Raw genomic sequence first — 26428 nt, forward strand, 5'->3', positions numbered from 1 at the left:
GTCTGTGCATTATACCTGGACAGCTTATGTATGCAGCTTGCTAACCATACAAACCATAGTTGGTATTAGTGTTGTCTTTGCCTTTAGTCCAAATATGGTCACTTCAGGTCAAAAAACAAATAAAAAAAAAACATATTCAGCAGAACAGCTTCCACACTGCTATTGTCTTATACAATATGTATGATGTCATCTCAGCTCCAAAGTGAGGAGTCTGTACAGAGCCCCAGCTGAGACTGCATGCCATCTAGGTTAGAACCAAAGCTCAGCGAACTGCTATTAGGTTACCTTTAATAATACATGGCCGGGAGTAAGGTTGAGCATCTAGAAGGGGATGTGAAATACCAAGAAAGCCATTCATCAGTCAGTTGTGCAATGCCTTCAATGCTTATTATCCTCATTAGAATCAAAGAAACAGCTCTTGGGAACTTGCTTTGGGCATTGAGAGCATGTGAGAAAAAAGTTGAATTCGGCTGTAATTTATGTCTTCTCATGGGAAGTTCTTCATTTTAATGATATAATTTGAAGTGATGTCTCAAACTCATCTTAGTTCATATTTACCTTGGCTATTTTAGTACAGACTCATTTAAGAGGGATCTCGTACTAAACATCACAGCTGTGTTGTTGCTTAGACTGATTGATTACTAAATGGTTGCTGGACTGTATAGTGTATATGAGTGATGGGTTAGAAAGGTTCTGGCTCAGAGCTGATGGATGAATAAGAGGAAACAGACATAAATCTCGTGAGACACTTTGACCTCCTTTTGCTGCTCCTATGAAGTACAGAAAGTGGTGATGGAAAGAGTGACTGAGGAAAATATAGAATGAAGGTTTCTCACATCTATGGACCCTCAGTCCTCATACATTTAATGTGAAATGCACTACAGCATGATCACTCAAAATGACAAACTGCTTTAATGAAAGAGTACTGTAGCAAGGAAGAGCTGTGTGTTTATGATGATTTTTAGAGTTAATATAAATCTTTTTTTTTAATATTAATGCTCAAATGTAGATTGATTACTATTATGCTAAAGATTAGGTTAACCCTATAACGGTAAACCTTAACTCTGTATACTCAGTAAGGGCTCTTTCCTGTGGGTCATTTGCTACAAACTATTTGCCAAAATATTTACACTATCGGTCAAACACCCCAATTTTTCCAGTTATTTATTGCAATTCAAGTCGTTCAAGTCCAATGAATAGCTTGAAATGGTACAAATGTAAGTGGTGAACTGACAGAGGTTAAAAAAAAAGGTAAGGTTACCCAGAACTGAAAAATAATGTACATTTCAGAATTGTACAAAAAGGCCTTTTTTAGGGAACACAACATGGGTTTTACAATTTAAAGCTGTTCTGCAGAAATGGAGGTTGATCAAGCCTTGAAAACTGGCGCTACTAATTCCTACAGTTGTTCCAACTTTTCTGAATTACTTACAAAAGCAGTGTTGGAACACAATGTGGTGCCATACCCTCGTGAGCATCAGCTGAACAGCAGAATGTAGTGTGTTGCTACAAAAATGGCAAGAAAAAGGCAATGAACAATGGAGGAGAGACAGACCATTGTAACACTTAGTATCTCACACTTATACACACATACACATATACACACACACACACAATACTCTGCATTTTGCACACTTCCATTGCACTTCAAGCACAGCTTAATAGTGGTCATAATAAGCAAGTCTCAGTGTCAACTGTGAAGAGAAGACTTTGAGCTGCAGGTTTGACAGGATGAGTTGCAGCAAGAAAGCCAGACGTCAGAGTAAGACAAAGAGACTTGTCTGGGCCATGAAACACCGGAGTACAGTGACTAGAAGACTGGAAGAAGGTATTATGCAAAGATGAATCAAAATTTGAAATCTTCGGTTCATCACGCAGGATCTTAGTACACCGTCGAGTAGGTGGAAGGATGGTTCCAGAGTGTGTGGCATCAACTGTCAAACATGGAGGAGGAAGTGTGATAATCTGGGTCTGTTTTGCTGGATCCAGGGTCGGTGACTTGTGCAGAGTGAGGCACTCTGAGCAAAAACAGCTACCACAGCTAGGGCTGCTCGATTATGGCAAAAATGATAATCACGATTATTTTCACTGAAATTGAAATCGCGATTATTTGACGATATTTATTTAACCCTTTAAGACCTGCTATAGAACCAAGTCCGCCAGAGCTTATATTATTTTTTTACATGTTGTAGTGCCATTTGTGGGAGCATTTCAAGTTGCTAAATAACTGTTATAGCCCATATTTTAATAATATGTATGCATTAAGTCCATAGTAACTACATTAATTGCAAAAAAGTGCAATAAACTACAAAAAAAAATTGAAAATCATTTTTGTTTTTTTTACATATATTTCTACTTGGAGAAATTTAAGAGGTTTATCCCTCAAAACTTTAAATACAAAAAAGTTGCAAAAAATAGTTTACAACAACAGGAACTTTATTTTGAGTGTCTTCATAGTTTTATTTTGGAGATACAGCAATTTTTATATACTGCAGGAAAAACAAAAAAACAATCCTATGATGCAAATTTGCAAAGAAAACAGCACGTGCATCAAAATAAACTATTTCCAGCAGTGCAATTCGAGTTCTAAGCATCCCAGAAACTATTCAGAAAAGTCAAACATGACCAGTATAGGCTTTTAAGGCCTACAAGTAAAAAACTACATTTCTGCGAAAATGACATCACTTCCTGTTTCGGGCAGGAAATGGCGGACATGCGACTTCTGTTTCACTGTGGGAAGTGTTACGAACAGCTGATCGGATCGGCAAAGCGTGTTTCTGGAATATTATGTTTTTGTTCCTGCAAGCGCTTTTTATGCAGTTTTTGCAAAGCTATATGTGGAAGGAAACCGTGACCGAGGACAAGCTGATGGCATCAGATGTAAGTACAACTCCTCCGGTTTCATATGCAAAACAAATTATTGCGCTAGCTTACACGGTTCAGGTGCTACAGGGATTTAAAAATAGTTACACAAAACGGAGCATGCTGCTCTGACCGGCTTTAAAGGGTTAACAATGACTTTGAAAAATAATATAAAATAGTGTGCAACACCACTGAAGTTTTTTTTACCTCTCTTTTCAGCCAACAGCAGTCACTCTCTCCTCTCCAAATAACTTCTGCTTAGTTTTCCGAGCTTCCCTCGGGTCCTCTTAATCAGCGGTCTCCAACCTTTTTTGCGCCACGGACCGGTTTATGCCCGACAATATTTTCACGGAACGGCCTTTAAGGTGTCGCGGATAAATGAGGGAGGGGCTAATAATCGGCTCAGTCATTTTTAATGATCGTTGAAAGCCCAGATCGTAATCGTGATTAAAATTCGATTAATTGAGCAGCCCTAACCACAGCATTCTGCAAGCACCATGCAGTACCCTCTGGTATGTGCCTAGTTGGTCAGAGGTTCATCCTACAGCAAGATAAGGACCAAAACATAAGTCCATGCTATGCCAGAACTACCTCAGGAAAAGAGAACAGGATGGTGAGCTTTAAAACATGGAGTGGCAGCACAGTCTCCAGACTTAAACCGCATCAAACTGGTTTGGGACGAACTGGACAGAAGAGTGAAAGCAAACCTACAAGTGCCACATTTATGGGAACTTCTGCTACAGATATGGGAAGAACTTTCTGAAGAATATTTGATTTCTATTGTAGAAAGAATGCCGCAGGTGTGTTCAGCTGTTACATCTGCCAAAGGAGGCTACTTTGATGAGTCAAAACCTTAGAATACATTTTGGTTTATAAATTGATTCCATGATTTATTTTTTAACTCCAACTGCTTATTTGTACTATGCTTTCACTTCAGAGTGCAATGAGACAGTAAATGGCATAATTTTCAATAAAAAACTGTAAAAATTAGGGTGTTCCAAAACTTTTGACTTAGAATAGCCAAGTACGGGGAGCCTCATAGCTATTTAAGCTTACTGTCCCAGTCTGGTGTTCAGATCTGTCAGCGATGATCTCTCGCCTGTCTTCACTATTCAGTTAATGGGCTTGGTATAGTATAATGTATTACATGGTATACATCCATTATGAGAGAGACTTTTTGACCATCCAGGATGAAGGTGTACACCTAGCCTGAAAATGGAGTTACACTACCTCACTGCATGGTTTTGAGCGACAGCGGTCTAAGCATATCATGTCGAGTGATTGGTCCCTGACAAAACATTGATGAGTTTATGGTCTGAACTGACAGTTTTAATGTTTGGTACTTTCACAGTGAAAGTACCAAACATTAAACTTCTCAGTGAGATCCACATCTCTCTGTTGTTCTCCATTGTTCAAAGAGACCACTGAACTACAAACAGCTCCTTTCTTAAATTTTAACTGAATCACACAATAATGGCCACCAGTCTGGGTTGACAAGTTATTTATAGTCAGCATATGATCTCAATCTCAAACAGTCACAGGCAAGAAATTATGTTCTGCCCCTGACAGGAACCTTCAGTAAGGAAAACACGAAAGATAAAAGCAGAGATGAAAAGAGATGAAGCTGAAAACCACAGCTATGTGATCAGAAAAATACCCCCAAAAAACAAAAGCACAGCTGCTATTCAAGGTATTTTTTGTTCAGATGAAGGTAAGACACAAAAAAAGAGATAGCTGGGAGGAAAGAAAAAAGAAAAATGTTACTTTATCCAAGAAAAATAGCACTTTTAAAAGCCTTCCAATACTCTTATTTTTCTCAGTAAAAATGCTTTTGTTCTGTTCTCCATATTTTTCTTTAATAACCTTAAAATAGCTCTATAGTGTAGTAGATCCTCATTTTGATCCCGGAGGACAACAAATCCCCTTGGGATTGTCCTAGGAAGGGCGTCCGGTATGCACAAAAGCTGCCAAATTAAGAAACTGCCCACTGGAGTAACTCCTTGTGAATAAAAGAACAGCTGAAAGTCGCTCCATCCTTTCCTTAATACCCTGAAAAATATCTTTTGCCATTCATAATTGTGCTAAAGCCTAAGATGAACAACAACAACAACACATTAAAGTAACTCTTTTCTGTATGACTTTACTAATCTTTTACATTGACCCCTGTTTCAATCCAAGGGGTCAATGTAGATATTGTGGAGGACTAAAAATATCTTGGCGTATACATAGATAATAAACTGGACTGGGTTAAAAACACAGCTGCACTTTACAGGAAAGGCTATTTTCTGAGGTCCTTCAACATCTGTCGGACAATGCTCAGGATTTTCCATGAGCCTGCTGTGGCCAGTGCTATCCTCTATGCTGTTGCATGCTGGGGGCGCAGGTTGAGGGTCGCAGATGCCAACAGACTCAATGAACTGATCTGTAAGGCCAGTAACCCTTAAGGTGGTGTCTGAGAGGGAGCTGTTGTCCAAGATAAAGACAATGTTGGCTAATACCTCCCACCCACTCCATGACATGCTGGCTAGCCATAGGAGCACGTTCAGTGAGAGACTGAGATTACCAAAAAGCACCACTGAACGACAAATTTCTGCCCGTGGCCATCTCCCTGTACAACTCCTCCAGTGAACACTGCAATAGTTACACCCTTTTTACACACTCTTTTCTACTCAGTAATGTTGCTGTCAAAATTCTATCAACTCTGTCGATCCTTGATATTTATTATTGAGTGATTTGAATGTATTGTGCTATTTCTTAAATCTGTAAATCTGTAACATATTGTATTTTTAAATAGTCTAATCTGTTTCTGTTACTGTATTGGAGTAACTGTAACCCACATAATTTCCTTAGGGATTAATAAAGTGTTCTGATTCATCATTGTGGAGGAATCTCAGCCCACTCTTCTTTAGTTTATTGAGATTTGTGGCATTAAATTATGTAACACTTTCGTAAGTTCCTCCCAAAGGATTTCAGATCGGTTGATGTCTGGACTTTGATTGGGCCACTCTCTTAGAGGCGTGCTTGGGGTCATTATGCTGTTGCATGGCTCACTTTTGGCCAAGCTTTAGCTATCAAACAGATGGGCTCAAATTTGACTTTAGAATACTTCAGTATGCAGAGGAGGTCAAATCATCAGCCTTCCATTATTGTCCTAGACTGTAGGTCTACAGTGTTTGTGCTGTGCTGTGTTTTTACCAAACATATAATCTATATGCAAACATCTCCACTTTAGTTTATCCAGCAGACATTGGTTAAGAAGTCTTGTTTTTTTCAGATACAACTTTGCATCCCTAAGCCATAGGAGGTGGAGTCCCTGTGGTGACCAAGCAGGGGGACAGCAAAGGTGAAGGAGCCAAAAACCCTCTGAAGGCAAGTAATGGAGACAGTGTCTTTCATGAGGTTGGGCATGAGAGTGGTGGTGATGGTGACTGGATGCCTGTGATATTAAAGCCAGGAACAAGACACAGAAGAAAACAACTCCCAAAATCAAACAGGAAGTAACATAAAAGGGGAACCCCTGCCATGTTACTTTTCAAAACTCAAAACTTAGGCACAAGACCCAAGGACCATGACATCCCCCTTTTGACTTAAATAATAAATGACAAACAATGAAACATAAGGATTATTAAAACACACATATTTTAGTTTTGCATGAGGACAAAGGGATGACATAAAGCAAGTTTGGGGATCCTCGACTGTTTTTAACAAGCACTCAACTTTAACGTCACTCCACCATTTTCCTCCTTCTGGGACACAAACTGAGATTAGCGGAAGTTAATGAATTCAGAAGCTCAAGTGAACAATTCAATTTTATTTATATAGAACACAACAACAGTCGCCTCAAGGCGCTTTATATTGATCGTACAATAATAGCACCACGTTGTTTTGTTTCAGTGATGTATCTCAGATTTTATTATAATTGCACACAGGGTTCATGGTTTAATTAACAGGGCCAAAACAAGTGGTCAGAGAGACTAAGAAAAACACTCAAATGAAGTGAGACAGGAAGCAGGGCAGTTTTGGAACCCAATCACAGTTTTCATCTAAATGTTAATTTGTCAGAGCCGTGAACCTTTGTAACAGAAGAAACTACATAACTGCAACTGTAGTGTAATTACTGAATTTAGTACAATAATGTGTTACGTTTGTCCACAACTGAAAAATACAACATGACTACAGTAACATGTGAATCACATTGCACCCAGTGCTTGTCAGTGCTTCTGTTAGAGCCCTTTCCTTCTGGCCTCTTTCCAGTCAGTAAGCAGACTTTTTGGTATGTATAATGCTCAGACATGCATAAACATAACATGGACATAATTTCCACAGTGGAGGGTTTGATCCTTGTCCAAATAGATAATTAGCTGGAGATGCCATAGTACGCCACCCACTGTCTCCTCGTCTCACCCGTGCTGTGAGGAAATACTGGCAAATAAACGTGATCCAGTTTTACCAGTGGGTCATGGTCTGGGTGGTGTCAGTGAGGGGAGGGATCTTGAGAGGTTTTGGTGCGAGGTTTTTAAATGGCTCTGCTATATTTACCCTGCAGGTGATCAGCATATTTTATTTAGGCTCAGTAACAGGCTGGCTGGATGTCACTCACACTGAATATACTTTTTCTTCTTTCCTGCATAGTTGTATCTCATGTTGGGGTTATATATGTGGGAAGGTTTTTTATTTGTGGCTTCAAAAAACAAGGCACGTGTGAATGTCTAAACGGCATAAACGGCGTTAATAGAATGCAAATTATTTTCAGCCAAGGTCAAGGTCCAAAGTCGTGTGTTTCACAGGATAATCAGCTGGAGCTTTCACAATGGAGGCTGACTTATCCCAGACCTGTTGGCGGAGCCCTTTTACATCACGGTACTTCTACTTGATCAACAACTGTAAGTGGTCACACACATGTGTGATGTTGATCATATGATGTAATGGGGGAATACTGACTGAAGACTCCTAGTACCTGTTTTACAGGTGAGGTCAGAAGTTTATATCCACTCTTCATGGCCATGAATGACATGGTAATGGTGAGCTTTTAATGAATTCATTAAACTGTTTCTTCTCAGTATGAAATGAGCAGGATTTTGTTGTACAGGATCCTTTTTAATAACTTAAAGAAGATTTGTGCGCACTAGACTGAAGGTGTGCTGTGGTATGTGGCTGCTGGTGATGTGAGGCAGGGTCTCCATGGATCAGACTTGTTTGTCCAACACATCCCACAGGTGCTTAATTTGATTCAGATCTGGGCGATTTGGAGGTCAAGTCAAGATTTCAAACATGCAGCAGCTTCTCGAACCATTCTTGAGCCATCTTTTGCTTTGGGGCAGAGAACATTATGTATCTGAAAGAGGCAAATGGTTTTTCCCAGCAAAACGTTGCCCAAAGCATCACATTGCCTCAACCAACTTGCCTTCTTTCCATAGTGTATCATGTTGCCAGGTGTGTGCCAGGTAAGTGACACACGCATCTGGGCATCAATGCAGTCCAGTTATGATGCTCACATGATCATTGTTGGAAGTGTCAGCAGTAGAGAGGGGATGCATGGGCACCCTAACTCGTGTGTATGCAACAAACTGAAACTTTATTCTGACACCTATCCATCAGAACCAGCATTAACTTTTTGGGCCATTTGTAGTTTTTGTATGCTTGTCTGTTGGGTCCGACTACACAGCCCAGCTTTCGCTTCCTACGTGCATCAGTGAGGACAAAAGGTTCACCTGCTCTGTAATACCTAACAGGTGCCTACTGATGAAGGTATAATCTCAAGCACAATCAGTCGTATTGTACAGAATTACATCCAGCTTCAACTACCGAATAGTAGGAAAGTCTTTTATCAGAAGCTCAAGTGAACAGCACCCCGCTGTTTTGTTTCAGTGATGATTTTATCATAATTGCACACAGGGTTCATAGTTTAATTAAAACAAGTGGTCAGAGAGACTAAGAAAAACACTCAAATGAAGTGAGATAGGAAGGAGGGCAGTTCTGGAACCCAATCACAGTTTTCATCTAAATCTTAATCTTGTCAGAGCCAAGAAATGTGGAATGCCTTTGTAGAAATTTAAGAGGCTGTGACCTTCCTGGATGCTTAGCAAGAGAGGAGGCTGAGAGAGAAGGAACAAACCCAAAGCGGCGAATAAAAATACCTGTGGGCAAAGAACATCTCAGACATTTTTAGTCACATTGTGTTGTATTCTGAAGTGATTTAACAGTCAGTCACAGTGAGTCAGTGTAATAGCTTTGTGAATGGCTTTAGTCCAGTGCTGCATCATTTAATTTTTAACCACATTATACATGAAAGGACTGAAAAAAGGAAGAGAGAATACATTTGTTCAGCCAGTCAGAGACTAAGCTGAACAATGCAAATGAAAAATAAAACAATTCTATCGTTCTATCATTTATTTCTCACATTTCTCACATTTATTTCTCACGGTGCTGAGAATGCCAAAGGCAGTGTGTGTGTGTGTGTGTGTGTGCGTGCGTGCGTGCGTGCGTGCGTGCGTGCGTGTGCGCGCACCTTGTTCCTGCTGTAAATTGATGTTTGTTGGGATTTAATTTATTTGTGGAAAGTAACTCCATCCTCTGTACTGGATGAGATTTAATTATGCATGTTTGAAGAAAATAAGTCTATTTGAGAACCGTTTATGGTGGTACAGTGACCTATGGATGGGTACAGAGCTATTTAAATGGAGTGAGCATGGACAGGAGGAGGAGAAAACAGCCACTGCAAAGCTTTTTATATCATTAGATGAGGAAGAACACATGTCAGTGCCCTCCTGTATGTGTTTTGGGAGGGGGGGTTAGCTGCTCCTCAGTATATTGGGATGTGCCCTGATGGTTCTGTATCTTTTACCTGAAGGAAGGGGAACAGATTTCAATGTGAAGAACTTGGTTCTCACAGTCATTTATGTTGTTTTAACTAATTGGCAAAGGCTCAGGGTTTTCTGGAGTGTAGCGTATGTAATGCACTATGACACAGAGCAGAGCTTCTTCACTTCTCTCCAGGCATTACTGTAAGAGATTTTTCCCCTGCACCTCAAAGAGAGAGCGTACATTTTGGTCAAGGCATCACTTTTGGTTTGGAAACAACTTGATGGTCTTGCTGGTTAAACATAGTGTCAGAGGTATAGAGGCACGTACTCTTTACAATCAATTTACAATCTTTGTTTTCAAAACAGTTCTGCAGCAGTGGATTCTTCACTTCAATTTTTCAGTTCAATTTTGTTATATATAGCGCCAAATCACAACAATAGTTGCCACAAGGTATTTTATACAGTACAGTAAAGACCCCACAATAATACAAAGAAAACAAAGAAAACCCCAGCAATCATATGAGCCCCTGTGAGCAAGCGCTTTGGTGACAGTGGGAAGGAAAAACTCCCTCTTAACAGGAAGAAACCTGTTTTGTTGTTTCCTTTTCATTATGTTGTGAATAAATGACACTGCGATGAACAGATATTTGTTTCCTGTGGTTGGTTGGATCTGGGGGGGAAGGGGGGGCGAGTGCTCCATTCATGTTATGACCTGGCTCCTAGACAGGTCGTAACACTAGCCAACACAAAGTTGCAGACTGTGGTGGAGAAGTGGAAAACTTGTACTTTCACTTTAACTCTTGAGGTTTACTGCCACCCTTAAAATTTCCCACCAAAGCAGTTTTCACAAATACAATGCTACCTTGAATAGTTCTGACTTTTCAAGTCCAGCTGTATTTAAAACTTTTAGACACTTCGCAGACAGAGTGAGGCAGTGTTCTGCACTGTACCCAGGCATCCCAAACAAACTGGTATATTTCCAGTAGTGAAAATGCATCTGACAAATCTCCATTTGAGTGCAACAAGTCTGAAAGGTCAACATTTTGACAGTGTCTGGTCCTGATTCTTTCAAGAATTTCCAGAGTTTGTGTGCGTGAAAACAGCCTGAAAATATCTTTTTCTCCAAAGACTCCCCAAGGACTTAATTTAGGGCTTCCTTTCATGGTGCTGTGATACTTGTCTGGCTGAGAGCTTAGCAGCAGTCAGAGTCTCCCACACAGGGGCTCAGTACAACTTTCCATGGCAACCTCATCACTGAACACCTCACAATAAATACAACTCAGACAGTAGAAGGACACGCAGGTGACAATCAGATCAAAACAACAATCAGTCCTCCTCTATCAAAACTCATGCAACCTATCAACGGCAAAACCACGGGCTTCGATGTTACTTTCAGGTTTAAATCTGAAGCTTTCAGAGAGATGGGGATCATCTGGTTCTTGTCAGATGAACAGAACTAATATTTAAGTATTGGGTGGGCCAAAAAGAGTAGTCCCATGGAATGAAATAACAAGTCTGTTACAAGAATGAGTTATAGGGACTGATCTGCCAGTGCCACACTGGATGGGAGAAACATCAAGCGTCCTTCTACATATGACTTTTTAATATTTAATCAGACGGACCAATAGAAAAAGATTTACATCGGAGAGGCAGATGCCTCATTAAGCAAGAAAGTTAATAAAGTGTGCCAGCTGATAGTACTTTTGTCAGATCTCAGATGAGTATGCAGCAGTGTCTGAGCTGTTTGGTTTAGCTGAGATTAATGGCCTAGCTTTGCCAAAAAGGCATGTGAAGTCCAATGTGGAATCAAGCGAGAAGCAATGTGTCAAAATATATCTGCAAAGTCAGATCCCATAGCTCAGGAGGACAGAGAGCAAATCAATTATGATTTTGACAGCCTGAAAATCTGCTCCACAATTCACTTATTCACTTCTGTGACCAAAGAAGTGATTCATACTCACTGTGCTGTAAATACTAACCACAGGCAAAGGCACTGCTTGCTGCTTCCCATGTTCAAATTAATTTTAAATTATAATGAGGCCCTGGAGGATAATTAGCCATGCTAAAAGTAAAAAGTAGTGCTGTCAAAATGAACGCGTTAACACAGATTAAGCCGTCATCACGATTAACTCGATACAAAAAATTTAACACTTTTAACGCATTTGGAGTGCAGAATGACTCAAAATCCCTGAAATGTTTCTGTCAATGCATTTCGGTCAGTTTGTCTATGTAAAGTTACCTTCGCACATGCGCAAATGGGCAGTTGATCTGCTAGTGACGGGCAGCTGAATCAATCAACTCAATTTGGAAGATGATAAACAACAGCGAACAACAGCTAACAACAGCTAACAGGCAAAAACAGCAGCATTTAGTGACCGAAAATTAAGGATATCCTCAACTCAACATCATCCATCACAAATGAGCTGTGTTGACACATTGACAGTGTAAGGGGTAATACACAGAGACGTGGCAATATGAACAATTAATAAACATTGGGTAAATACCTTAGCAGTGACCAGTGACCGTGGTTGACTTGTTCAAGTGACTGCAGCTCCAGGCAGAGTACAGTGACTGAGGGTTGTTACCCATCTTAGCCTACAAAAATTTGGATAAGCATCCAAACTTTTGTAGGCCTTCGGATCTCGTCTAGTACAACACGCGGGTTGTTGATAGCATAATAATATAAATAGTGTGGCGTGAGGTCAGAGAGAGCGCCAGGGTTGCACTTCACAGCATCAGTAAACACTCTCAGAGGCAGTAAGTTAACATCCATCTTCAGCCCTCCCATGCCCGATTTCTCCCATAACAAGCACGATGCCATGAAAGTGTTTTTGCTCCTTTGAGAGAGAATATATGTTTGTTCATTTACTCATGGTTGCTATAGTTTATTTCATTTGCATAATGCTTAGTAGGTCTCACTCAGTTGACGCATCAGGATTGTTAGACATCCAAGACTAACATTTATTTGACCTCTGACCTGTAAATAGTTAAATAGGTAAAATAAATACTGCCTACGCAGTTCCTGTGGCAGAGAGTTATGCTCTTGGAGTGCTCATTGTTTTAATTTATGATGCTGAATATCTGAGTTTTATGCGTCACACCTTTCAGAAACAACAATTGAGGGATGATTTTTTTATTTCTCTAAAGGTGTTAAAGGTTCCTAAACCCTTCTTTTCAGCTTATAGATGTCCTCAAGTAGCATCAGTTTGGTTAGCGCTCTTTAGAGGGAAAGTCTACATTTCAAAGAGTAAAGAAAAAACCCCACAGTTCACTACTAATCTTCTCTGCAGGCTACAAACTCAAGGATGCATTAACCAGAATTGGTATAACACACAGAGTCTGACTAGATCTTAGATAGGTACAAAGTTTTCATAGGGAAAAAATATACAATTTGTGGTACAGCTGCATTGATTTCCATTCTTTTTTTTTTAATCACCTATTCTGGGCGTGCAAATGTAGCAGAGGTGCAATGCTCAATCGGTACTGAGCGTTGCACTGTTATTATCTGTTATCAATAAGAAATGTTCAGGAGCTGAAACTGACCTTTGAACGGTTTTACAAGAATGATGGGAACATCAGAGTCATCACAGGGATTGTGTAAATTGTGCTTTTCTGTTGCAGATTCACTATGAAAGAAAATCCAGATGATTCGGTCGTAGGCTACGTAAAGCAATAAGGGTTGCTTTCTTTAAAAATAAAACATACTTATCTGCACATTACATGATATGCAGAATGATTTAGCACTACATGCTTTAGCGAGCACTGCTTCACACTAATTATTGCTTCTTTGTTCTCGCTCTTGAGCATGAAAATGCCTTCTCTGTATATTCCTCACAGAATGCAGTCCCCTTTTGTGCTTTAGTGAACAGGAATTACTTTAAAACAGATGAAACTTTAGAATTTTCTTAAAACAAACCGCTTAGATCAGTTCTCCGTCACAAACTGCAACAATCCTTTTCACACACAATATGATCTGTTTGATTTGTAAATGCACCTCTAATAAGCTTGTTCCTTGGTCATGTGTCAAGTGTCCCTGCACCCACACAACTTAATCCAGCATTTGACTGTGGAGTGCATTAGCAAAAGCACAGGAGGCAAATGAACTTAGTTCAGCAGGTGGGTGATTGCTATTGCATATGCAAAAATGTGTCTGCCTGCAAGCACTTAGCCTGGTTAAACAAAGAAGTGTGCATCGTGACTTGATGCACAAGGTGGGTTTCCCTAATAATTTTCTCATCTGACACGTTAAATGCCACAGGGCTCTCTTCCTCTCCCCACCCATTATCTCAAAATAGATCCTCGCCATGGCTCTGATGTCATCTTTATCAGAGGAGAATGGGCCAATATGAAGAAAATGGCTCACCAACTGGATTTTTCAGCAGTAGGGAGCATAAAGTAGACTCCGTGCTCACAGTTGCCTTGGAAACACATCTGTTATTAAAAGAACAAGTATTATTCTAATACAATCCTGTCTGTATCTTCACTTTGAAGTGAAAACTCTTACGTCATCATGCTTCTCCTATAGGCTACGTGTCAAAATGCATGTGATGGCTGCAGTTACAGCCACACATATTGGGTAACATCTGCCAAACATCACAGGGCTACAATAGAGACTTATTTATTACACTACACTTGTATTGTGCTGTCTTTAAATATAGGATTGAATTTACAGATTAATAAAGAATTTGTGTTAGTTTATAATTTCTTTATTTTTACCATCTCATACACAATAATGTATTCTAACATAAGTGCCCACATTTTAGTTTAATCTTTGTATTTGTTTTCTGGTTACCTTAGTAAAAGCTGCTCAAGTCCCTAAGAGGTGTAAAAGGGGGCGGGGCAAGCCTATGTGGAGACCTGCAAATTGGGTCATACCACAACTCTGGATCATGGGGGGGAATGGGATTTGCTATGTTAGTTTTTGTTAGGTTTTCGTGTGTTCTACCCCTTTTTGTGTCTTTGTGGGTTGATCAGCCACTATTTAAGTTTCCTCTTGGTCTCATTTTGGTAGGTCAGGTTGCTTGAGGTAGTGTTGCCATTTTTCTGAGTAGCGTTCTGTTACGTTGACCTCTTTTATGAGCCCAAGCTCTTGTTTTTTCTACTTTAGCCTGTGTCTGACTGTCCTTTACTGCTTGGTCCATCACAATGTATGATATAAACTGTGTTTTCTGTGTTTTGACTCTATGTGTGCGTTGGTGTGTGTGTGTGTGTGTGTGTGTGTGTGTGTGTGTGTGTGTGTGTGTGTGTGTGTGTGTGTGTGTGTGTGTGTCAAATCAAAGTTTAAGCTATCTGCTCTGTGGTGACTACAAATGTTTCACTTGTGAGGAATTATTTTGTCACTTAGTACAAAACCATTTTTAGTTTGAAGAATATTCACTACTGATATTGCAAAGAATTACATGTTCTGAACTTGGCAGAAGTTTAGGAATTAAAACACGAATCCTTTGGATTTTGACGTCGCTGGAACTTATAAATCTTGACTTAAGACTTTCTTATCATAAGACATGCATGGACTTGAGGGTTACTAGTTAAAATATATGGCAATTAAATAACACATTGTAGAGTTATTGGAAGGTTGATTTACCCACCCCTACTATTTCACCCAGGTTTTTTGCTAAGCCAGACTAACTGAAATGCACAAAGATTAAATTTCTCAGTCGTATCATTACATTCAGTAAATGTCAGACTGTCACTAAATTTGAAATGTTACTGTGCTGGCATTTATCTAGACCATGAACATCAGTGTTCATCACATATTTCTGTTGCCTTCATACATATGTGGCTTTTTACCAAGTGAGTGGGACTTCAATCCATGTTGTAGCTTCCTGTAATCAATAATCTCTCTGCACACTTTGACTCTTAAGAACACAACCCACATCCCTTATAAGGCTTCAGTTGATAGGACCAGGCCAGCAGTTCTACACACACAATGACGCCCAAGTTTCTATAACACTGCACTGGAATCCAAGGGTATCAGAGCCTTTCCTCCACTCATTGACAAGCTGCCTGAACTAGGAAATGCTCCTTCAGGCTTCAACAAAGAGGAACTGCAGTGTGGCGCACAATCAACACAATTTTCATTTAGTGGTAGCTTCTTTTTTTTAACTAATTGTATATCTCTACAAGACACATGACATACTGCATCATTTAAGTTTTAATTTCACTTCATTCATATGTGCAATAAAGCAAATGACCTCTTTTTACCATCATGGTTTGAACCTGACCACAGTTTGCTACTCAGTTGGTTGTGGTGACCATCTAATTACAGGCAGAACATATGGAAGGCCACAGGCTCTAAAAGCACATAAACAAGACGCTAGGTGAAATAGGAACCTCATCTTGTTTTACGTTCTCAGCCTCGGGCAAACGCTCCACTTGCTTTTCTGCTCTCTCCAAAGTTGGAGAGCACTAACTGCAGCTTCATCAGATGTGCCGTCCTGAACTGAGGTGACGATGGATCCATCAAAGGTAGACAGGTCACCCTCTCAATTTCACCCAAAGTGCATTACAGTTGTATGTATTCTTTCACCAGTACTAACTGTTGTGCCATAATGCAACACCTTTAGACAAACATATAGTTAGCATTTTATCTGTCCTTAAGTCCTTAATTAAATAAAACCAAGTACTTGGTTAAAACTTGATCATCAGCAAGTTTGGCCTCTAAAACCTGTTTAGGCAGTCTTCTGGAGTATTCAGGTGTGTGTTAACACAATGGCACAATATTTGTAGGAGGCGTATTCCATTCAAACCATGCAACAAAAATCAACAACCAAAAAACCAAACATTTGTAACATTTGATACTAACCCCACTAACTTGGGGTTAGTATCTTGCCCAAGGATATTTGACATGCAGACTGGGGAAGCCACGGATCGAACCACCATCCTTCCAATCAGTAGTTGATCTGCCACCTGAGCCACAGCCACCCCTCGACCATTAACTCCCCTACACACTAGAGTATTCCAGTCAAAGGTGAGGCCATCTGTCTGATTGATAAAGCTTTCCAAGGTGGGTCATACAACAGCACAATGACCACAAGCACACCAGAAAATCTACAACACAATGACTGAAAACAAAAATAATCACAGGGTTGTAGTGGCACGGTCAAAGTCAGATCTCAGATCTCAACCCAGTTAAATGTTTGAAATGCTTATGGCTGAGATGTCACCTCTGAACTGTTTGTATTTGTTAATCAGGCTGCGATACCAAAGATTTTCTGCACTTGTAAATAGGACTAAACAAGATGTTGACATTAAGGATAGTGTCCTAAACCAGCTTCAAAGACAACTACTGTATGGGTGACGCTGTGTGTATGTTGTACTTACGAAAGAGTCCTTTCCAGCCTGCCGCCAGGTGAACCAATGATCTCACCTAACGTGCAGAACATCTGACCCAGGAAGTCCTTTACAGAGTAGGGAAATCATCATAGTGAATTCATTGCACTCAGTCACTGTGTGCTGCACGTTGGCTAATTTCTCAAATGTGGCTGTTGATAGGTTAACAGAGTTACAGCTACCATGTTATATATGATTTCAATTTGGGTTACTTGGATTTAAAATAAAGAAGTAATTGGAAATTCTTTTGTAAACATTAATTGAAGATGCAATAGTAATGAGATGTCTAGACGTTGATTGATTACAGCAGACTGCTTAGGACTAACACAGCAGCTAGTTAGCGCCTAGTTACTGAAACTGTCTAATTGCTTTGCATTTTGTCCATATTTTATACTTCATTGAATTGAGCTTTTGTAATTAAATTGTTCTGCTTTAAGCAACATTTTTTGTAGTTAAAATAATACACCATAGCTGTCATAAAAACATTCTCTTACAGGATTTTCAGATTACATTTGTAATCTCTGTAATCTCAGTGCGGCTTCATTCATTTCTGTTGGAATTAGCGATGCAGTTACAGAAACACACCGAAAGGTCAGTTTGCTGTATGCTTAACACATTGCTTAGACCTTGGCGATGTGTCTGACCCTGTGACTCATTGTCAGACATGACTCTAACCCTAAGGTTAACGCTATACTATCAGAAGATTTCATTGTAGTCTTCGTTTTCTAATCCCATTTTTGGCAAAAAATAATTCTGAGATAAATCAAATTATTATTTTTATAGATTTGGGTTCTTTTTGCTTTTCTCCAAAAAATGTTTTAGGATTAGGGTTTGAGCTAGGGTCCACATCACTTAAAGAAATGGTGCAGTAAGCAGGGAGTACAGGACATAATGATAGCTTACCTTCTGCTTATCCAGGAGGGGAGGCAGTAAGGAAAGGCAGACACATGTTAGAGAAGCTGGAAAGACACAATGAAAAGACCTCAAGTTCACAAATAAATTAATTTTTCTTCCAAATTTAAGAAAGATGAAGACTAGTCAGAGCTGCAGTGCACTGAGCTTAAAGTAATGCTTTTATGAATCATTACGGTAGGGTGCAAATTAAAAACTAATGTTTTGATTTATGCTTTCTGTAGATACTTTAGTAGATACTGTACTAAATTTTGTTTGATGTTGAATTCAGGTAAAATTACAGCTGGAGTGGAGCCGGACCACACTGACAGTGGTAGCATGTACCCTGGACAAGGTGCCAGTCAGTTGCTACATGTCTGACATATAGGCAGCTATTCAGCATCAGATTAGTACCTAGATCACAGGCACACCAACCCTCTGCATGTCTGCCTTCTGTTCTGTGGTCTTCCTCCTATCTTTCTGCATGGCAGTCCCATCTTCAACATCTTCTGCCCCCTATATTCACCAAAACCTTGCCTCTAAAAACCACTTAGCCTGAGCTGTCCCTCTGATGTATTATTTCTAATCTTGTCTGCTACCTTCACATCCTCTACTCCTTGCATCTTCACTGTTACATGTGTCTCCCTGTTATTTACACATGTGTTCTTTCTTGCTTCTATTGACTTTCATTCCACTTCTCAATAGAGCATAATAACACATCTCCAGGTTCTCTTCTACCTACTCCCAATGCTAACTACAAATCATAGTGTCATCTGTAAACAGTATAGTCTACAGAGAGGCCTGCTTGTTCACATCTGTCAACCTGCGAAAAAATAGAGGGCTCCATTTCCTGGCTATTGATGACAGCTCCACAACTGAATCTGACGCGTGATGAGGAAGAGTTTTGTTTTTTATAAGATGGGTTTCAATCAATATCAATATAACATTTTTAATGCAAAGTAGACAACAAGTTAGTACACAACAAGACATGTATGTTGAGAGGTGTCCAACAAGAGGTGTTGTGATGTACTATTTTACCTGTTCTTACAGTCTGACAAATGTCACACTTCATCATAATAACAAAAACCAATTGAGACAATTTTTTAGTACTACCACCCAAACTACGATAAGCAAAACCACTTTTGTGAAACCCACTGAAATAAAACTTGATTAAATTTTTTTGTTTTTAAATAAGGTTAACTCAATTTTTTTCTGGGCTTCATGCCAGTGGACCTGTGGTCATTGGACATATTAAGCTGCTTACATGTTTGGAAAGATTGGAGCTCCTAGTATCCACATTGTACCTGCAGAAGAAAAGCAAAATAGCAGACTTTAGAGTGTTTCCTTTAGAATGCATCCTGTTCAACATAATAAAACACAAATGCATACAGAAAAATTACAACTGGAGAAAAAGAGACACCTTCCTAATTTCCCTTTTGCACTTGACTTGACAAGCAACGCACACATGATGGACAGCTCTGGTGGGAGAACAAAGAAAAAATTCATGTATACTAATTAAATAATACGATATGGTCTACACAGGAGGGATGAGTCAAGAGTTATAAAACAGAAATTTATGGATCTGGAGCAACACTGACACATAACATACAATAAGAATTGATCTACAGATGGAAGACTCTCTCTTTTGCTGTCTTTCAGGAAGATGTGTTGCCTCTTCTTCTCTTTTAAAATGTGCTTTCCCCAAAGAAACTTCTGTTTCTGACACAAATTAACATCCTTATTTCTGGGTGGATTCTAAGGGGTCCTGAAATCAATGGCCCATGAAGGTTCATGCTTATTATCATAGACCAGGTAAACCACTGAGATCTTAGCTGTACTATCTCATTCAGTCATCTATTCTCCAGAGGCCAGGCAGCCTTGCAGAAGAAGAGTGATGAAGGTCTTAGCTTCAGGGTTACCAAATGTACTGGTACTATATTCATTACACACTTCAGTATTTTATTTCAGAGACTCACTGTTGCCTTTCTAATGCTGATTGGCTCTTTTTCTGGGAGATTGCTATGGTTTGTTGTCAAAGGAGCTTGCAAAGAAAAGCGTCTGGACTTCTTTAAGTTGCTTGAAGACGTTTCACCTCTCATCCGAGAAGCTTCTTCAGTTCTAAGGTCAAATGGTGGAGAGTCCCAGATATAAACCTAGTGGGAGTTTCCCCCCACAGAGGGACAAAAGGACCCCCTGATGATCCTCTAATCGCCTGAGCCAAGGTGGGAAACTGGGCGTGGGTCCCAATCAGCCAGAGTTTCGGGTGAGCTCATTGTGAGACCTGGCCCCACCTTATCATGCGAATTCCTGAGGTCAGATGGCCCAGGATGTGAGTGGCTTCTTTCACTCCTCTTTCAAACCATCTGTCCTCTCTGTCCAAAATGTGAACATTGGCATCCTCGAAAGAGTGTCCTTTATCCTTCAGATGCAGATGGACTGCTGAGTCTTATCCTGTGGAGGTGGCTCTTCTATGTTGTGCCATGCGCTTGTGAAGTGGCTGTTTGGTCTCTCCAATGTAGAGGTCTGAGCATTCCTCGCTGCACTGTACAGCGTACACCACATTGTTAAGTTTGTGTTTTGGAGTTTTGTCTAGACCCAGCAACACGCTCAGACAAAAACTGGTTCATCCGAAAGACAAAACTACCTTGGCTCAGGCGATTAGAGGATCATCAGGTAAGAGTATACCCTGGATGGAGCTTTGGGGAGCAGGCCAATTGTTTGGCCAGAGCCTTTATTTGGCAGTTTGTAGAGTTTCAGTTATGGGCATCTTGCTGTGCATCCAGACCCTGTCTCTCATGGCACCCTTCTATACTTCTGTACATCCTTCTGTGCTTCCTCGATTTTGGCCTCCAGCCTTCCTCTACATGGAGGGTGGGAGTTCCTCTACTTGCAGATGGGGATGGTGCATATAGCAGTGATTAAATCTGCAAGCATCTACTCTGATGAGTGTTTGTTAGTGATCTAGGGAGTCATGCCCTCGATGGCTAGACATCATCTAGTTTAATTCCACTGCTTTTTTCTGCCTGGGTTTTTCCACTGTATCCATATGAGTCTCCTGATGTTATTGCACTGAGATACTCTCTCAGTGGCTTGGCTGCCATTGTAGTATCCCATCAATAACATATTGTCAGTCATTCTCCATGTATGCCCTGTTCCAGTAGCCTACTTCTAAACACTATGTCATGGTTCCTCATGGCTTCAGCGTTGTATCTCTTGCACATTTTCCCAGGTAGGCTTGGTAGTATGGTGGGTAGACAATAAGTAAACTAATAATCAAACAGAAAATATCTCATAATAAAGAGAATTTAAGGAGCAGCTCCCAGACATCCCCGATGAAAACAAGTCCCAGGTGGGCAGGTGGGCTAGCTTTGCTTTTCCGGCAGTCTGTGGTCAGGAGTGCCCTGCTATTGATACAGGAGCTTGGTATGTGGAGCAGTTTCACATGGCAGGAGAGCTTCAGGCAGCACTGGTAGTTTGAATTCACAGAGGTCAGAATCAGAGGGTTTCTTTAATTGCCAAGTCTCTGGATAGAGATGTGTGTGCAGCACCCTGTGGACACTTTGGCTCTGGCTGGAGCTGCACATGTTCTTCTGGACTGGGGCTCTGCAGGGCACATGGGCTCAGTGGGCTGTGGCTGCACCAGGCATGGCAGGTGGCTAATAAAGCCCTCTGGGTTCGAAGAGAACTTAAGACTGGCCATCCCAGATATTTGAATTGCTAAGACATCATGTCTAAATATATCTGGTTAGATATATTAGGATTGGGATACATCCCTATCCCAATTAGAAAAATGTATAGGACAGCATACATCTATATAGACAGACAGACAGACAGACAGACAGACAGACAGACAGACAGACAGACAGATATTAACAATTAACAAGGTTTGGGTAAAGTGTTCAGGAACCACTGATGAGAAGTGAGCTACTGAAACAAGAAGGCACAAATGGGCAAGAGATGATAACAGGAATGCTACTATGCAGGTAACTCCAGCGGAAGGGGCTACATGAATAGGATGTGGGACCTACTGAATACCCAGCATCCAGGTTGACGGTGAAACAACTAGTTGCTCAGTGTTCCAACATTCGGTGAATGAACTGCTCTCATGACTAGAAATTGACAAGGTACAAGACAAATGCAACGGCGAGGGGGAGACAGGATGACAGGTCAGATTGAAATATTATCATCATCCCTACCCAACATTGGGTACCAAGCCTGAAGGAAGGTCTACTAGACAATTTCTACTGAGACCATCACAAGATTAATCAGCTGATCTACCAGTGAGATGCTTGGCTACAAGGTGAACAGCCACAAGGAGCAGTACCCACCATGAAGAAGCAGACTAGAGGCCAAGATCATCACAGTGGCAGACATCCAAGAACAGGTCTCCAGTATGAAGAGTTGGACAGCACCTGGCCCTGAGTGATTCACACCTACTGGCTGAAGAAGCTGACTGCACTTCATGAGCGTTTCGCAGCACAAATGAACCAGCTGCTAATTGAAGAGACACACCCAGATTGGCTAACTGAAGGCCAGAAGGCCTGATCCCCAAGGACCCCCCGGAAAGGACCAGTCATATCCAACTATCGGCCAGTAACCTGCCTCAGTACCACATGGTGTCATGATCCAGGTGGGCACAGCTGTGTTGTCTCTGAGCTGCTGTCTCCGCCTTGGGGTGGAGTCACCGCACACTGACACCTGTGCTGAGCTGTCAGCATTTATGGACCAGCGCTCACTCCACTACTCGCCACAGTTTCTGCTACACCTAGTCAGTGTTGCTTCAGGCAACTCAAACCAAGGAATGATTTTGCCATCCGTGACTTACTGTTTTTCCCCATAGCTGCTAAGTCCTTATCCACTCCACCCACGGCAATACCTACTGGACCCTCTTCGCTGGTTCATGCCTGTCAGCTCAGTCTTCTCAGCTCCTGTCAACCGCGCTCACCTGCCTGCCCTCCTGCCTCCAGCTGGCCTCGTCAGCCACCACTCCCGGACCTTGTACTCCCTCTGCGTCCACTCTCCGCCCAGGAACAGTAAGGCAAAGTAATGCCATGTTTTCAAGCTTTACCCGGATACTTTTCCCTAAGCTTTATCACTAAAGCCACTCTCCTCTCGTTGCAGTGTGCTGAGACTTCCGGTGCATTTCCCACATTCTGCATCTCCCTTCTTTGGTCATGAGGAGTTTCTATGAAGATTTAAGCTTTGCCAATTATTACTTAGAGATCAAGTTCTTGTTTCAGGTTTGGTTCAGGCATTGAAGGAACACTTTAGTTCATAGTATTTAGTAATTTATGTCTTGACGTTTTGTTTTTTTGGAAAAAATAAAGTTTTGTTCATGTTTTCTCGTCTACGGGGTGTTACGTGTGCATTCTGCATTTGGGTCCTCCAGTCAGCCGACCTTGGCCGTGACACGTGGAAGCTCCTGTCAGGCATCATAGTGGCTAAGATGAACAGGCACATGGGTCAATACATGAGCGGGGCACAGAAAGGAACTGGCAAGAATACCAGAGGCGCAAAAACACCAGCTACTGGTAGACCAGACTCCCTTGATTGATTACAAGAAGGCCTATGACTCAATGCCCCACAAATGGATCCTGGAATGCCTAGAACTATACAAGATCAACAAAACCCTGAGAGCCTTCATCAGGAACTCAATGGGGATGTGGTGGACAACGCTAGAGGCCAACTTCAAGCCAATAGCACAAGTCACCATCAAGTGCGGGATCTACCAAGGAGATGCTCTGTCCCCACTGCTGTTCTGCATCGGCCTGAAGCCCCTCAGTGAGATCATTAACAAGACTGGCTACGGATACGGTGAAATTCATTTTGGTGGATTAGTAATTCGCTTTGAAAAACTGATTTAAAAATAGTGTTTTTACTAAAGTAATTTATTATGTAATAATTTAATTTAAAATAATGTTTGAATAAATAAAATGATTTTTTTAAAGAATTCATAAATGAATTTACAGATGCAGCTTTTATTGTCCAATTCATTATTAAAGCACAGAACTCTTTATTTCGATGCATGTGGCTCTTGTGGACTAGATGTAATTTCTGTAATTTTTGCTTTCAATTGAGGTTATTTCTCTTAGTCTGGAGTATAAAAATTTAATTTTCAGTGACAATGAGACATCCAGTGAGTCCTGGATTGATACGTACTACACCACCTTGTTTTCTCCTTCATTCTTGGCAATGGGAAAACTCCCCCCCCCCCTTAATTGCTGTTTACTCTACTAATCATGTTAACAACAATTTCCTAAGGAAAATCTAACCACATTATTTTATTACTTATTTATTTGGTGCCTAAAGTTATCTGTCTTTTTAGCAACATTTAGTAATTTTACAATGTTTACTTGTGGTAGAGCTTGTGCTTTCCTTCCTTAGCTACTAAAGTTAGTGAAGACTATATAAATATAAAGTATAACATTGGATGGATTGGTGTGAATTTAATTACAAACATCTGTAGTCATCATAAAACCAGCTGACTTTGCTTAGCTCTACATATTTTACAACCGTGTACATACATGGTCTCCACCTGAAAAAGACAGGGTTGGTAGTTTGAATAAATATCATGTTTTTCCTCTTGTCACATCAGCTGATAAGGATTACAAATTATGAAGATACACTGTCTCTGAGTATAATTATAGTTCTCACTGAAATTATTTTGCCTGCTGGTTGCTTTTGTTATTTTATTTGTATTTATTTATTTATTTTATTTAGAATAAGCATAGTGTGGGGCTTTGAAAAAGGAACTAAAAGCAGGTGACTATTGAAGAGAGAAAAAATACCAAAGAGCCAGCTTACCCAAAAATGCCAAATTTAGTGTTAGCTGCCATTTGAAGGAGTCACTGCATACACTTCCTCCCCACACTTCTATACATATACACTTTTATTAAATCACTGTCCTGAGTGTATCACCAGTATCTTTCAATCTCACTACATCCTGCAACTCAAAGCTCTGTGGATGCTTGCCAAATGAAATTTAAGTAAGGACGAGCAATAGAGTTGCCAGAAACTCGAATGACTTTCATTTATATGAAAGGCAGCTGGATGGAAAGGAAGGTGAACGCTGAAAACTGTGTTTGAACGTGTCAGTTGCCTTTATATGTCTCACTTTATTCATTTTCTTTCTTTTTTCTAAATCGTGGATTAAGATCAGATGGATGATTTGTCTGCTGCATCCTTTGTACCCTTGAGATTCAGATGGCAAAAAAACCCCCAAAAAAACATGTGTATGTCTTTTACTTTGTGACTTCACAACAAGACATTTATACATACTTGTTTGCCTCAGCAGTAAGAGAACCATGCAAAATGAGAAGCAGGGTAATTTAAGCTGATTCATACAGTCATCATGGTGGTGATTAGTGCAGTTAAATCACATTACTGTTATGCAAGTGACAGGCAGTGAAAATCAACACCATAATGAAGGTAATGTTTTTAACCATCCAAAAGATCCAAGACAGAAAATGAAGTTTATTTGGGGGGAAGAAAACCGTAATAGTTTTACATGTGGAATCCTTTAGGAATTAGGAGTCCTTAGTGAGCAGTTACTGATCACTCTTGAGAATTTCATAACTTGAATACATAAATGCATGACTACGAGACATTATATCTAGCATTTACACTGAGTCTGGACCATGAAATATATCACAGAAAAATACATTTTTTGAAACTGAAGTCTTTATTGAACCTTCTGACAAAATAAAAAATAATAATTTTGTATCATTTTTGCTTACTTACTGCATTTTTGTGCTCATAGTTGCACTGCTTATGTCTGTATACATCAGGTTTACCGGGGAAAAAACAGATTACGTAGCGATCTCAAAAACACATATCATCAAATATGACACCCTTGGCGCTACACGGTTAAGCACTGAAACCTGGACATGATGTTTTTAAATGGCCTGCATTTATATAGCGCTTTACTAGTCCCTAAGGACCCCAAAGCGCTTTACATATTCAGTCATCCACCCATTCACACACACATTCACACACTGATGATGTCTTTAAAAAATAATACCACTTCACTACCAAGGATGCCAATCCCAAATGTGACTGACAAATGATTTATTGATAATGGTTTGGGGAAGGTCTCATCAAGTGCCCTAACAGTGTCAGATTCCCAAAGACAGCAGATTGAATTTACGCGTATGTGGCAGGTGGTTGTGAATGTGTTTCAATGAAGTTTAATGATGCTGCGGGAAGAAATCATAACACTAGACAGCGAGAAAGATGCATTTAGTGCTGAAAGCTTGTAATAAGTAGTGACAGCTGATAATTAAAGGTAGATGGGAGGAACCAGTTTCTAATTTAGATGAAATTCATGCCACTGTGATAACCTTATATTGCACATTTTAATTTACAGCAAGGAGATGGGTTTGGGAAATGGGGTCGCAACACGGAAAATTCTGAAAAGCAGGTTGAAACTGGAATAGAAGACTGAAATAAGTCAAATTTCTAAATATAGTCACATTAGATGATGACAGATCATTATGTTGATCAAGGCCACGCTGTCTGCATGAATGGAGAGAGATATCTCA

At 40.3% G+C, this 26428-nt stretch overlaps 1 protein-coding gene across 1 annotated transcript in view; it reads right to left on the reverse strand.

The window, feature by feature from the left end:
* The window catches only part of LOC113023039 (copine-9-like), a 193359-nt gene that overhangs the window by 98457 nt on the left and 68474 nt on the right, over nucleotides 1-26428 (reverse strand). Inside the window, exons 5-7 of the mRNA XM_080302167.1 lie at nucleotides 19153-19192; nucleotides 17901-17903; nucleotides 16989-17065 (exon numbers count right to left, since the gene is read on the reverse strand). Coding sequence (XP_080158293.1) covers nucleotides 16989-17065; nucleotides 17901-17903; nucleotides 19153-19192 — 120 coding nt within the window. The remainder of the gene's footprint in view (nucleotides 1-16988; nucleotides 17066-17900; nucleotides 17904-19152; nucleotides 19193-26428) is intronic.

Source organism: Astatotilapia calliptera, chromosome 5, assembly GCF_964374335.1.
Source record: "Astatotilapia calliptera chromosome 5, fAstCal68.1, whole genome shotgun sequence".
Classification (NCBI taxonomy): domain Eukaryota; kingdom Metazoa; phylum Chordata; class Actinopteri; order Cichliformes; family Cichlidae; genus Astatotilapia; species Astatotilapia calliptera.